This window comes from Manis pentadactyla, chromosome 11, assembly GCF_030020395.1.
Source record: "Manis pentadactyla isolate mManPen7 chromosome 11, mManPen7.hap1, whole genome shotgun sequence".
Classification (NCBI taxonomy): Eukaryota; Metazoa; Chordata; class Mammalia; order Pholidota; family Manidae; genus Manis; species Manis pentadactyla.
In genome coordinates this window covers 111,000,806-111,014,512 of record NC_080029.1, presented here as the reverse complement: position 1 = coordinate 111,014,512, position 13,707 = coordinate 111,000,806, and the positions used below count along the sequence as shown (strand labels likewise).

Here is a 13,707-nt window from a genome sequence, read left to right as displayed (position 1 = left end):
ACCAGGAGAGAGACACATGAAAAAACAAGCAAACAAACAAAACCAAGTTTTAAAAAAGTTAAAAAGTAGAATCCAAGATAATGCGTTTTAAAAATCACTAATGTGCACATTTTTAAAGTTTCCTAATTAGGCTATATATCTGAATAGGCCTGCATTTAATATCTCACTGCTATTTGCTTCCCTATATATAGAGATGTCAAGGAAAGCTAAGAAAACATGCCTGTGTGGGATTGCTGATATAAAACCTTCCTGGGCTGTCACCACAGTTTCTCCACATACCAGCATTTCATCACTAGTTATTGAACTAAATTGCCATAGTGGCCCTGGAGCAGAAACTGTATTGCATTATCCACTTGCTCGGGTGAAAACAGGGAAGAAGGACATTGATTTCATCCAAAACTCAGATTCATGTTTTAATATATTTTCAAAAACAACTTACTCCTACTGCCACCCCGACTCGGCCTAGAGCTCTTCTGCACATGACAAAGTGAACATGTTTAAATCCACCTGATTATTATTTGTGCCAGGCACAGAGTAAGTGCTCAAGAAATGCTAATTGGCTAGTTGAGTATTGTTTTCTTTTTTATACTCTAGTGATTTTCTGATTTCTTTTTTAATGAGCATATTAACACTTTTATAATCTGAAAGATATAACACTACTTTAAGAAAATCTATTCAAGCGATCATGTTTATAAGTCAATGAGGTCCTTAAGTCTAAGCAAGTCCTCTTGAAAAGGCTGTAAGAGAAGTCAGAATACATCTTCAGGGGGGAAAGCACATGAAAATGAGCCAGTTTAATAAAATATGAGTGTCTGTCACTCTAGACTCTACCTCTGAACAACATAAGGATGGAACAACTTTGCTCAGCACAAGCTGTGGGACATCAGGTGTACCTTTCAAACACAGACATTATTTAACCATATATGAAAGTACATTTTGTTCCAATCTTACCTTGCAGCGGCAGCCAAGAGATTTTTTGCATTGGGAGCTCCTGGATCTACAGAGAGAGACTTGGCAGCTAACAGCAGCTTGCTGGATGCCATAGAGATATTCTTGAGGTTCCCTATCACTTGGATCTGGTCTTCTTTCGTCTGGAAGGTCAAAAGGAGCCAGAATAATTAGGGACAGTCCATTTCTCCCAGGCAGCATTCAGAGACGTAACAGCACCCTGAAATGGAAGCAGGTTATCTGGACAGATTGCATTAAGCCCATTTAGCCTGCAGATTGCTAACTTGTGGAGACACTGCCTGGGGTCTGCCCTTCCCCAGACAGACGCTCAGACCGAGATGCACACAACAGGACAGACATCTATCCCCAAGTGAGTCAGGAAGAGCTAGCTGTGCTGTCCCACAAGTGCAAGTATTAAAAGGGAGGAGGGGAGGAGGAGAGAGAGAGAGAGAGAGAGAGAGAGAGTGAGTACACACATGCATACAGGCCAGGGCACAGACCAGGCCACAATTTCAGCATCTTGCTCAACAATGCTGGAGTTGTTGAGTAGCTCGTACATCTCAGCCTGGCATAAATGACGGGCACCATCCTGATGTTCAGAGCTGACTGCATCCCACAAGGCCCTGACTTGGGAGAGGACATGTTTCTCACCTGGCTTGCCATTTGAGAAAGAACCCTTTGTAGATAACAGCAAGAAACACCCTGGGAATCTCTTTTGGGGAGTTCACAGCTCAGAAGAAAACAGTTCTGCATGCTGACACCAGACTAGTTATGCTCCCTGGTTCTAAATGAGGGGTTTATCTGTTCATCTCAAGGAGGTAAATTGTAATCATTTGACACCCAGTATTAGACACAGTCCCTTCAAATGGGCCCACTGAACCTCAGGTACATGATTTTTCACTGTATCATAACATATTCAAAGGATAGGACACAGAGCTGCCCTCCCTCCAAAAAGCATAAGTAACACGATGGATTCTGCTAGAGCATGATGGGAAGTTATCCTGCATCTCCAGAAGCATTTCACACATAAGCTAATAGCATCTTTGGGAATGCCATTCCTATAAGGTCGTGGAGCTTCCTAAGCAGGAAGAGAAGGCAACAGTGTGGCCTGTTGACAGGTTCCCTATTCCTAGTGGCCCAACTGTCCACCCAAACAGAGAGGCAAGGGTCAACTCCAGTCAGCCACCTCCACACTCACCTGAGCTTGGCCGGCCATCTCAATGCCAGCATCAAGGAATTCATCAAAATCATCACTGAACTTCCCAGAGGCTGCGGCCAGCTCTCCACTCTGGCCCCGGGTGGCATGGACCACTTCCCCAGCAGACTGGTTTAGATCAGCTGCTGCTTGGTTCAGTTCACTCTGGGCTTCCTGGAAAGGCTTTGTGCTTGGAGGTAACTAAGGGAACAGAAGACACAGCCCATGAGAAGTTTTACTGTGCATGGGAGAAATACAGGAAGGTACTGCGGAGGGTACAAAGATGCTCCAGAGATGCATTTCTGAGTCATCTAGACCAAAAGGCTCTGTGTGGTCTGAGCCCATGTTAAATCTGAACTTCAGCATACACACATGCATTCATTCACTTAAATTTATAACACCTACTTAAGTGTGCGACACAGTGGATTTAAAAATGCTAAGGACAGCTATCCCTCAGGGGCTGTGGCCTCCTAAGTGGCAGAGCCACGACTCACACCTAGGCCCTCTGACCCTGGGATCTGCCCACTGAACCCCACTCTATTTTGGCTCTCCTAGATGAGAACTCTCAAAGGTTTAGCCTTCTAGAATTAAAAGGCAGATGCTAGTAAACTTCAAATCCTATTCTTCAAAATAGCCACCAATTTTATTTATCAGTACTCTTTGCTAATAATGTCGCTTTTCTATGCAACGGACGTGTCAAGAGAAGAACTATAACTATTTGTGAAAAGTTCCAGAGAGTTAGGCTAGACTCTATTAGTCACACCACATTCATTGCTTGCATACCCGGTATGTCTGCAGCATACCCCAGGCAGAGCAGAAACAAAGATGAACCCATACCCCCAAAAGGGGTTCACAAAGCAGGAAGAGGAACTGGACCAAAGGCAAAATTCCTCAGACTACTCACTCTCTCGATGAGTCTTAGACATCTGTGTCCCTCTATTACCTGACTGTCCTTGCCTGAAATGTCCTGATAAGAAGTCAGTGATCACATACCCCCATTTCCTGTATCAGTGGATGTCAGGAGAGTAAATAACAACATGGGCTCGTAAGAAAACTTTAGAAGCTCCACCTGGTAGTTTTCTGATCAGAAAGAAAAAGTAAAGGCAAATTGGGAGGAAAGAACAGGACTCATACAAGAAGGGTTTAACTACCCATGGAGGAGAAAAGACTCCACTCACACCTAAGGTGAGCCCAGGCCCCCAAGCGCCCCTTCCCAATCCAGAGCCTCTCACCGAGTCCACAAGCAGCTTCTTGCTGGACTCCCCAATGCTCTTCAATGCCACATCCACATCCTTCTGCCCAGGGAGGCAATTCACACAGTTATTCAAGGAGTGTGAGACGGCTTTAGCCACCTGCATACACGGAGGGAGAAGAGCTCCATGAGAAAGCAGCTTTCACTGGAGTTGCTTCTGCGCATGTGCTGGGAATGAGCAGGGACAGAATGCAGAGCTGAAAAATACGGGGAAATCATCCGCCAGCATCTACCCGACATTGTTTACTATTAAATCACCTCATCCAGGCCTCCTGCTGGGGTTAACATCCTGTCTTGGCAAAGCGTCTGACACAGTGATACAGTCCACACGACCTGCTCCCCAGCACCAAGCTAAGTCATGACTGTGAGTCAAACATACAACTCTCCAGCATTATGTCAGGTTCTGAAACAAAGGTACCTCATCCTAAGAAATAGAAACAGCTCTTTTCTTGAGAGTCCTGCTGAGGTGGAACCAGGAGTTGAGTTCTTTGGACCACAGTGAGCTAGGTCTGTGGTTGATTTCTGCTGACCCTCTGGTGCCACTGCCCCCTGCCCCCACCTCACCCTGGCCAAGGGCAGGCAGGAGGCTCTGAGCCCTTCCAGACCAACCGGGAGTTGCCTGCATGCTGCCTTTTAAGGATGCGTGAGGGCTAGTGTTTGCACTCTTTGGCATCCTCAGCTAATGGGTAAGGTCTTTGGAAGTGGGTTGTGTCATTCTTTATAACACCATCTCCTTTCCATTGCCTAGGTGGTTTCTAACCAACTAGTTTCCTTAGGCAGCCAAAGACTCATCCAAAGAGACAACAGAGTTAGAGTTTAGAACTTTGAGCAGCCAAACCAGCCTTATCTCCCAAGCTAGGAGAGGGCCATGCTTAAGCAAACATTGGCCCCAAACAAACACACTACGGCCTGGCTCCTAAAGTCCCAAAGACAGAATTCCATAAAACCCCCCAACACTCACTGTTGACTTAATTAAGCAGATCTCACATTACGGGGGCTGTTAGGCAAGACTTGCAAAAGTGGGTACTGTGTATGGCCAGCATTAATAGGTCATTTTGGAAGGTTCTAAAAATACCTACTGATTAGGAGTGTTCACACAGGAAAAGGGTGCCCAGGGGGTAGCCTGCCAGCACAACTACCTTTATGACGACCACAAACGCCAATGCCGCGCCTCACCTGGGCCAGTCTTTGCTGACTCTCAGCATCTCCAGGCGCAATCAGGGCCTGCTTGGCTTCTTGGATGAGCATGGCTGAGCCCTCCATCACGTCTCGAGCAGAATCTAGCATGGCATGTGCGGCTGCGGGGTCACTTGTAGATGCAGCCACTCCACGGGCAGCCTGGGCCAGTGTTTTCAGAGCCTGGGCCGTCTCTCTAGCAGCCACCCCTGGGGATAAAAGCCCACCAGACTTCCTATTAGGTTCCATCCAAAACCGATACTTTTACTTAGGAGTAAGCCTCTAAACCAGAGCCTCCTAGAAAAGAGAGTACCTTCTGACAGTGCCTGGTGCAGATGGGCTCCAAATTACCTTTTATAAAAATTTGACTTGCTGTGCTTCTCAAAGTAGTAGTCCCCATCTCTGGCTCTGGGCTGGTCCGAGAGAGGTTATAACAAGTTCCATGCTGAAAACTCTTTCCCTCTGGCTCCCCTCGCTCCCACTGCCCCACACATCCATACATCTACAACACCAACTGCATGGGAGTAAGTACATAGACAAGTCATTCAAGTTCAACTTTCTTCCCAGTTGCTTTTATCAGACATGACTTATGCATAATAAAGTGAGCAAGTCTGTGCAGCTCAGCGAATTTTTACATATGTGTACACCCACACGTCTACCATCCAGATGGATACAGAACATTCCCATCAGCTGTGCCCAGTCCTGTCAATAGGCTCTCACACCAAAATAATCACTATGCTAGCTTGTATCACCTTGGACTAGTTTTACCTGTTCTTAAACTCCGTGTTGATGAAAGTACACAGGATGCATTCTCCTGTGCCTGGTTTCTTTCTCTGACCTTAATGTTATGAGATTCTGCCATGGTGTCACACATCACAGTCTACCCTTTTCCTTGCTGTGTAGCATTACACTTTATGAATATGTCAACATTTGTTTAACCATTCTTCTGTTGATGGACCTTTGGATTGTTTCCTGCTTGGGCTATTATGAATAAAGCTACCAAGAAAGTTCTTGTACATGCATTTAGGTAGACATGTGGAATCGTTTGTCTTGGATATTAACTTAGGAGCTGAATTGCTGGGTCATTTAGCTTCAGGGGAAATAAACAACTTTTCCAGAATGGTCTACACTGCACCAGCAATGGATGAGAATTCTGGTTGCTCTACAGCCTTACCAAAACTTGCTACTGTCAGATTCTTTTTATTTCAGCCATTCTGGTGGGGTACAGCTCTATCTCACTGAGGTTTAATTTTTATATCCCTAATAATGATGTTGAGCACCTTTTCATACACTTAATGGCCATTTGGGTATCCTCTTTTGTGAAGTGTCTGTTTATCTTTGAATTCACTTCTAAAGATGATGGGGCTTGGTGATGAACTATGAATATAAACCAGTTCTTAAAAATCATAGCGCCACCTCCCATAGAATGAACAGGAGCCTTCTTACACAGCACTTTAGTGTGGACACACCCAAGAAGAGTGTCAAGACTGGAAATGCCAGAGCATTCCAGCAACAGCAGAATCTGAGAACCCTGAGAATCACAGACTAGCTGCCCTCAAAGCTCATCTCGTGAGCCATTTCAAAGAAGAGGCCCAGTGCTGAGAAATGCCTTGCCCATGCACACATGTTGGGAGGCAGCACCAGAGTTAGAACTGAGGTTTCTTAACATCTGGGTCAGACTCTCTGCAGAGTGCTCTTAGAGACAGAGAACTATGAGGGGTTCTTGTTAGGACATAGAGCATCTGCATGGGAAAAAACCCCCACAAATCAATTTCTCCCTCCGCTAAACTTTGAGGCAACTATTTTCTAAAGGCTTCAGCTGGATGGTCTCTGGGTGCCACTGAGTGTGGCCTCCACGAGCTAATTGCTTCAGCTGAGTCGGCAGAGACACAACAGGTGGGCCCCTCCTGACTGAGAATGAGGCCCTGTTATACAATTAGGTGTGTGGAAGGCCCTGGATCCATAAAAAAAGGCAACTCTGCAGGGTTGCAGACTTGCTAATCTGTAAATATTTAGGAAATCACACAGCTGGGACATAACTCTACAACCTAATCAAGACAAATCACAAAGCTGTCAATTTGCCATTATCATATGGCACTTCCAAACACAGCATGTGGAATGAAAGAATTTTAAGCAAAGTGTTTTTTCATGGCAAAGGAGGAGCCCAGAAGAGAAAATACAAGGATAAATAAAGTTAAGGTGAAGGAGAGAAACACAGTGAGTGGAACAGTCATTCCATTTTATGTTGATGCTTCCAGCACAGGGCCAGAGGATGTCCTTGATTAGACGTGGTGAAGACCTCATGTAGCTTTGGCTCTGTAGCTAATTAGATGGATGGCCTAGACAATTGCCTTTTCCCTCTGAAAATTCTAGGCTGTGATTTCTAGACCTCTCCTCCTAGCTTCCCATTTGTCATATGGACCCATGAATCCATTTCTATTTGAGCTATGACTTTGGAAGAACAAAACATTTATCATTTGCCATTAGAAAGTCATGGTTAGGCAAAAATCATTTATTGAAAAACATTTTATAGACTCAATTTTTAAAAAGGCAGAAGCCAGAAGAACTGAAGTCCAAAAAGTCTAGTGTGGATAAAATGAGAGTTCCTGTGGCCAGGATTCTCACCTGGCCGTGGTTGACTAGCTCACTGCACACCTGTGGGCAATACGTGGCTGTTGACTCTATAAAAAGAGCTCCGCCCAGTGCTCTGGGTGCAACACGGTGGCAGGGCTGCAAGGCTGCAGGAGAGCCGAGCAGAGGCTGGAGTGGTGGTAGTGCCAAGGACAGAGGCCCAGAGGACGGCTGTGCAGGATGATTGTGCAGAGAGGCCCAGAGGATGGCTGTGTGGACAAAGGAGCCCAGAAGCAGAGACTGGCTTGCTGCATACAGACTCACTCTGAGTGAATGGGATTCTAGTGACTGACCTGCCACCTGGAAATAAAGTTGGGTATAACCCTTTCACCCCAAAGAACGTTTTGCTCTCAATATCTTTGGTCACACTGAAGCCATAGCGAACTTGCCTGGGGCTGAAACCCACTGGCAAGACATCTAGGCTTGTCCATCCCATGTGTTTTCTGCCAAGGACTCACTATGAAATCTCAAGGCACATGGAGGATCCTCTTTGGAGAGATCAGGCTTCCCAGAAAGAGGAAGCCACACCACCATCAAAAGGATGAAATAAGGCCACCAGAGGCCAGGGAGCTCAATGAACACCCAAAGTTGTACATACTGACTTCACAGCAACAGTCTCAATGGTAACAGTGAGAACCACCAGGGTCAGGTCTCCAAGCAAACGCCACCCATGAGAAACTGTTCCTGCAGTCAGGTGTGCACTACAATGCCAGAACGCCAGTGGGAGATACTACGGCAGAGTACTGTTTCAATAATGACAATCCTTTGAATACAAAGATTACTTTCAAAGTATTCTTGCCATCTGGATCTTAAATTACATTCAGTAGCAGAGTCTTAAGACACATAAGTGACATGAAATACAGTGAAGTTCTTTGTAATAGTAGATATTTTTTATCAGAATTCACGTAGATTGTGTGTAGACAGCATTAGACCACATAGCAGAGTCGCAGGGTAAAAACCAGGTGTGACACAGATTTTTAATCTGTCCCAAAAGATCTGAAAAGGAGTCTGTATTCAGCCAAGCAGAAAACGTATTTTGAATACACCACTGGCCAAACAAAAACACACCTGTGTTAGAATCTAGCCCAAAGCAGCTAATGTATAACTTCTGAATATCCCAGACCCCTCAGGACAAGGAAACAGACCCAGCCAGAAGCTGCTACACTTTCCTTGCTTCCCATCCATTCTTCAGCTTTCCTTAAATTGCCTTCAACAAGGAGAGCAGCGACCTTGTTTTTCCTAAAGCCAAAGGATGCTTCTCGCTCTCAGGTGACTTTCTGGGCTGCAACTACCTCTCTGGCTCTAGATACATCCTTTCTCCTAGCTGCATGTTCTCATTTCTTTCAAAGACTTCTATTGCTCACTCAGCCTTCTTCTTAAATATTTGGGTTCCTAAAGGCAGATAACCTTTTATTCATTCTACCACTCCCCCTAGGCAAACTCATGTTACCTCCGGTTTATTTTATTGAACATTTAAAAATATTTATTTCCAGCCCAGACTTCCGTACCGAGTTCCAGAGGCAAATATCTAGCTGCCTACCAGTATTTCTTGCAGGAACTTCCAATTGAACACATTTAAAGTTGAAACTGGCATCCCTCAACCCCAGTCCTCAACACTGTGCCAATGGGCCTGCTTCTATCAATGCATCACAGAACTCTTTCAGCTATCAGGCTGACCCTTAGAGTTGCCCGTGTTACTTTCCTTACTCTCATCCCTGAAAATTTCTAACCAGTCACCAACAACTGTCAGGGTTCTATTTCTTTAATCCATTCCTTACACAAATGAATGAAACAGCGTTCTCACTGGTCTTCCTGCCTCCAACTCTGCTTCTCTCCAACTTATCTGCACAGGAGAGGAAGGGCGACCTATATAAAAGGCAATCTAAACGGTATCCGTGGACGAAAACTCATCAGTATGTTCACATGCTCTTAGGTTAACTTTCAAATTACTTAAATTGGCTCATGAGGCCTTTAGACTGTGACCCTAGCCTACTTTCCAGCCTTACTGTCTTACTCCTCACCTCCTTAGCTTTTACTTGAACCTTTCTCAAATCACTTGGTCAGCCTTCTTTCTTTCACCTTTGGGGACTTCATCTGTGCTGCTCCCACTTCTACAATCACCTGTGCAGTGTCTGCCAAAACGAAATGGTGCTACTTGCAGGCGGTTTTCACACGCCAATTACACAGTCTGCCATCCTGGATATTGTGCAACTTGAGAAGCAACTTGGAAAGCAGCGTTTCCTCTGTTGCAGAGGCATTTCGTTATCTACACAAGATCTGGCAAGAGTTCAGGAATGTATAGAAATTTTGGAACTTAAATCTCTTATATACCCTGTGCCTTGTAAGAATTTATGTATCTTTTTCCTTCTTGAATGCTAAATCAGTGCTAACCAATCCTTAAAACCCTGATAAGGTGTTCAATCTGCCCTGAAAATTTCCCTTACCCTCCCATTAGACTGGAACTGTCCATTCTTACGTTGCAGCTACTATATTATACTATGCTGTAACTCCTTTTGTGGCCCACTGTACTCTATTTCAAAGCAATAAATACACAAAGGAATAAATATAAAAATCTGAGAGGACTTTGGTTGTAGGAATGGCAGAATAACTTATTGCAGACCAACTCTCCCCTGAAAGTAACTATAAACATTGGAAAAAAATATACTGAACACCTGTTTGAAGGCCCCATAGAGAAGGCCCCAAAGCACTAAAGGTAAAGAGGCCCCAAGATCTTGAAGAGAAGGAAGGCACAGAAATAGGGGAAAATGTTGCTTTCCCTCTCAAGGCATCTCTTCATTTGTAAACTGTTGCCCAGAGGCTAAGAAACTGAGCAAAGCTTCCTGAAATCTTACAGGGCTGGAAGACAAAAAAAGCATCATTCTGAGCCCAAGAAACAGAATAGGGCCCTGTTAAACACCACAGATGTTCTGATGGGATGTACAAAGGGCTATATCCTAAAACGTGAGCTGCAAATAGACTTCACACTTCCCAATCAGCTCAGTGGCCGCTCACACTGCGGTGATCCACCCCTATGTTCAACACCTGCCAGAAGCACAGGATAACCTTCTGCTGGAAGTAAACAATCCAGAGCCTCAAATTATGTCTGCAATTTAAAATACCAATGTCTAGTGTCAAATTTAAAAATATTAGAAACAACAGGAGATGAAACCAATGGCTGAAAACCAAGAGGAGAACAATGACAATAAAAACAGGCCCATAGATGATCCAGACAGTGGGGTTACCGGACCAGGACTTTAAACAGCTTGTGGTGAACATGTTGAGGAAATTAGATGAGAAGAGACAGAACTTCAGCAGAGACATGGAAACTGTAAGAAAACTATCAAATGACTAATCTAAAATGGAAAGATAACACATTTAAAATCAATTCAATAGAAAGGGTTGAAAGTAGAACAGACACAGCTAAAGAGAGGAATAGTGAGGTGCAGGCTGACAAAAGAAAATACTGAGACTAAAGCAAGGAGAAGAAAAACCATGGCAAATATAGGAAAGAGCCCAGAAAACACACAAAACTGAAAATGTCTAACATACGGGATAACGACTCTACAAAGAGTAAACAGAGGAAAAAAATGGTACAGGAGCAATATTTCAAGATACAATGATTGAGAATTTTCCAACTAGGACGGAAAATTCCATTTTCAAGGAGTACTACAACCCAAAGGAGGATAATAGGCAATAAAACTCCTCTATGCGCATTGCTTGAAAAGACTGAGAAAATTCAAAAAGTAGAGGGAAAAATGAAGCCACGTTACCTTTAGAAGAGTAAACTGACAGCTGACTTCACAGCAAAAATAAAGGGAGCAAGAATGGGATAACAGCTTCAAAATGCTGGAAGAAAATAATTGCCAACCTAAAATTTTACAGTAGGTGCAATGAGCCAAATAAATGCTAAACAAAGGCACTTTTAGACAAAAACTGAAATAATTTTTGACTAATAAACTCACACCAAAGGAAATAATGAAGGGAGTTCTTTCAGCAGGAAGGAAATAATCCCAGGTGGAAGCACATGGAGATGGAGGAAGGAAGGCAAGCAATGGCAAGGGTAGATACGGGGTGAATCTCAAGGAACGCTGACTCTAAGAAACAATATGGAGACTCTACTGAGAAGATTAAACTATACATAGAATTAAAACACAGCAATGATGAATGAATTGTAAGATAAGTAAATGAAGTTCAAGTGTCCTTAGATGCTTGCGTTATTCAGGAAGAGGTAAACATACTAACTTATATTAGACTTGAAAACAAATCATAAAAGAATAGTCAATGAACATATAACTAACAAGTTAAGGGGAGAGGGAGAGAATTTAGCAAATACATATGAATCTGAAAAAGGCAAGAAAGGAGAGAAAAAGGAACCTAGAAGAGATGAGATACAGAAAGCAAAGAATAAGAAAATAGATTCAAGCATCAATATATCAGTAATTACATTACATGTAAATCAATCAACTACACCAACTGAAAGAGAATGATTGTCATGTCAACAACCCCTCCCTCTGCAAAATAACACATGATACTCACAAAATACACATTAAATATAAGCCTACAGAAAAGCTGACAATGGGAAAAGATATATCATGCACCCTATAACAAAAACAAAGGCTTCCATGCAGAAAATAAAACAGTATTAAGAGATTGGAAAATCTGAGTGGAGGGACATACGATACTCACAGATTAGGAGACTTAATGTAAAAATGTCAATTATCCCCAAACTGATTTAATGTAACTCCAAATAAAAAAAAACAGGTATTTTGGGGGTAGAAACTGACAGAGTGATTCTAGAATTCATGTGGAAATGCAAAGGGCCATAAATAGTCAACACTACTTGAGGAAGAACAACAAAATTGGAAGACTTACATCACCAGCTATTAACATAGTACAAAACAGCAGTAATTAGGAAAGTATGGTATGAAGGTAGAGTAAGCAATTAATTCAATGGGAAAGAATAGATCAGAAACTCAATCACACACGTTTATGTTCACTTAATTCATAACAAAGTGGCATAAAAAACCACTGGAGAAAAGACGATCCCTTCAGTGAGTGATGGAGAGTCAAATAGGTATTCACAAAGAAAAACTAAACAAGGCTCCTGCTCACGCAGATACAAAGCTCAGTTCCAGACAGACCGTGGTTCTAAATGGGAAGTCAACAAAGCTTCTAATGCAACAAGGGAGAGTGTCTTCATGATCTTGAAGAGGCAAAAAGTTTTAAAAGGACACAAAAAGTACTAACCATAAAGGAAAAGAATTGTAACTTGAGCTACATTAAAATCCTAAAAAATACGTCCATCAAAAAACATCTTTGAAAGTGAAAAGGTAAGCCATACAATAAAGGAAATACACAGAATGATGAAGAATCCCTACAAATGAGAAAAACGTAACTCAAGTTTCAAAAATTGAGCAGAAGTCATGAACAGTGTGGATAAAATGAAGGTTCCTGTGGCCAGGATTCTCACCTGGCCCTGGTTGGCTCGCTCACTACACACATGTGGGCAAAGCATTGTTGTTGACTCTAAAAGAGCCCTGCCCAGTGCTCTGGGTGACACAGTGGTATGGCTGCAAGGCTGCAGGAGAGCAGAGGCTGGAGTGGTGGCAGTGCTGAGGACAGAGGCCCAGAGGACGGCTGTGTGGGCAGAAGGGCCCAGGGGCAGAGGCCGGCTTGCTGCATGCAGACTTGCTCTGAGTGAACGAGATTTTAGTGACTAACCTGCTACTGTGGAAATAAAGCTGGGTATAAACCCTTTCACCCCAAGAACGTTCTACTGTCATTTCTTTGGTCACACTGAATCCATAGTGAACTTGCCTGGGGCTGAAACCCATTGGCAATACAGGCTCTCATGGGTTGACAATACAACGTGGTGGCAAGGATGTGAGCAACTGGAACTTTAATGTACTGCCAGAAGGAGTAAGGCTGAACAGATGCCCAGCCTATGACCCAGCGATTCCATGTCTAGGTATAGATCTAGAAAATGCTTAGCTATGTTCACTAAGCAGCATGTTTTAGAATTGTTCATAGTCGTGTTATTGGGAAACAACCCAAATACCCATCAATAGTGTAAAGAGTGCAGGTATATTGACCCTGTAGGAAGCAAAGGAACTACTGCCACATAACCTAGATGAGCCTCACAGACATAATGCTGGCAAACTCAGCTAAGACACAGATGGACACATACTGCATGATTCATTATTCATGGTTCAAGAACAGGCCAAACTAACCTATGCTGTTAGAAATCATGGGTGTTTACCTCAGGAGGAGATGACAGGGGATATAGTGATGGAGGGAGCATATGTGGTATGCTGAAAATGTTCCAGTATTGATCTTGGTGGTAGTTTTTGGATGCATTCAATTTGTGATAATGCATAACACGTTTAGGACTTGTGTTATCTTCTGGATGTGTATTATAGAAATTCAATAATAATGAATATGCAAAAAATAATCAAGCAGTACTACTGTGTAACAAAAACAATTCATGCAATCACTCCTCCCCACC

General features: G+C 43.3%; 1 protein-coding gene across 1 annotated transcript in view; it reads right to left on the bottom strand.

The window, feature by feature from the left end:
- The window catches only part of TLN2 (talin 2), a 453,275-nt gene that overhangs the window by 113,568 nt on the left and 326,000 nt on the right, over nt 1–13,707 (bottom strand). The window contains exons 28-31 of the mRNA XM_036903054.2: nt 4,572–4,780; nt 3,376–3,495; nt 2,147–2,344; nt 952–1,091 (exon numbers count right to left, since the gene is read on the bottom strand). Of these exons, the coding sequence (XP_036758949.2) occupies nt 952–1,091; nt 2,147–2,344; nt 3,376–3,495; nt 4,572–4,780 (667 nt within the window). The remainder of the gene's footprint in view (nt 1–951; nt 1,092–2,146; nt 2,345–3,375; nt 3,496–4,571; nt 4,781–13,707) is intronic.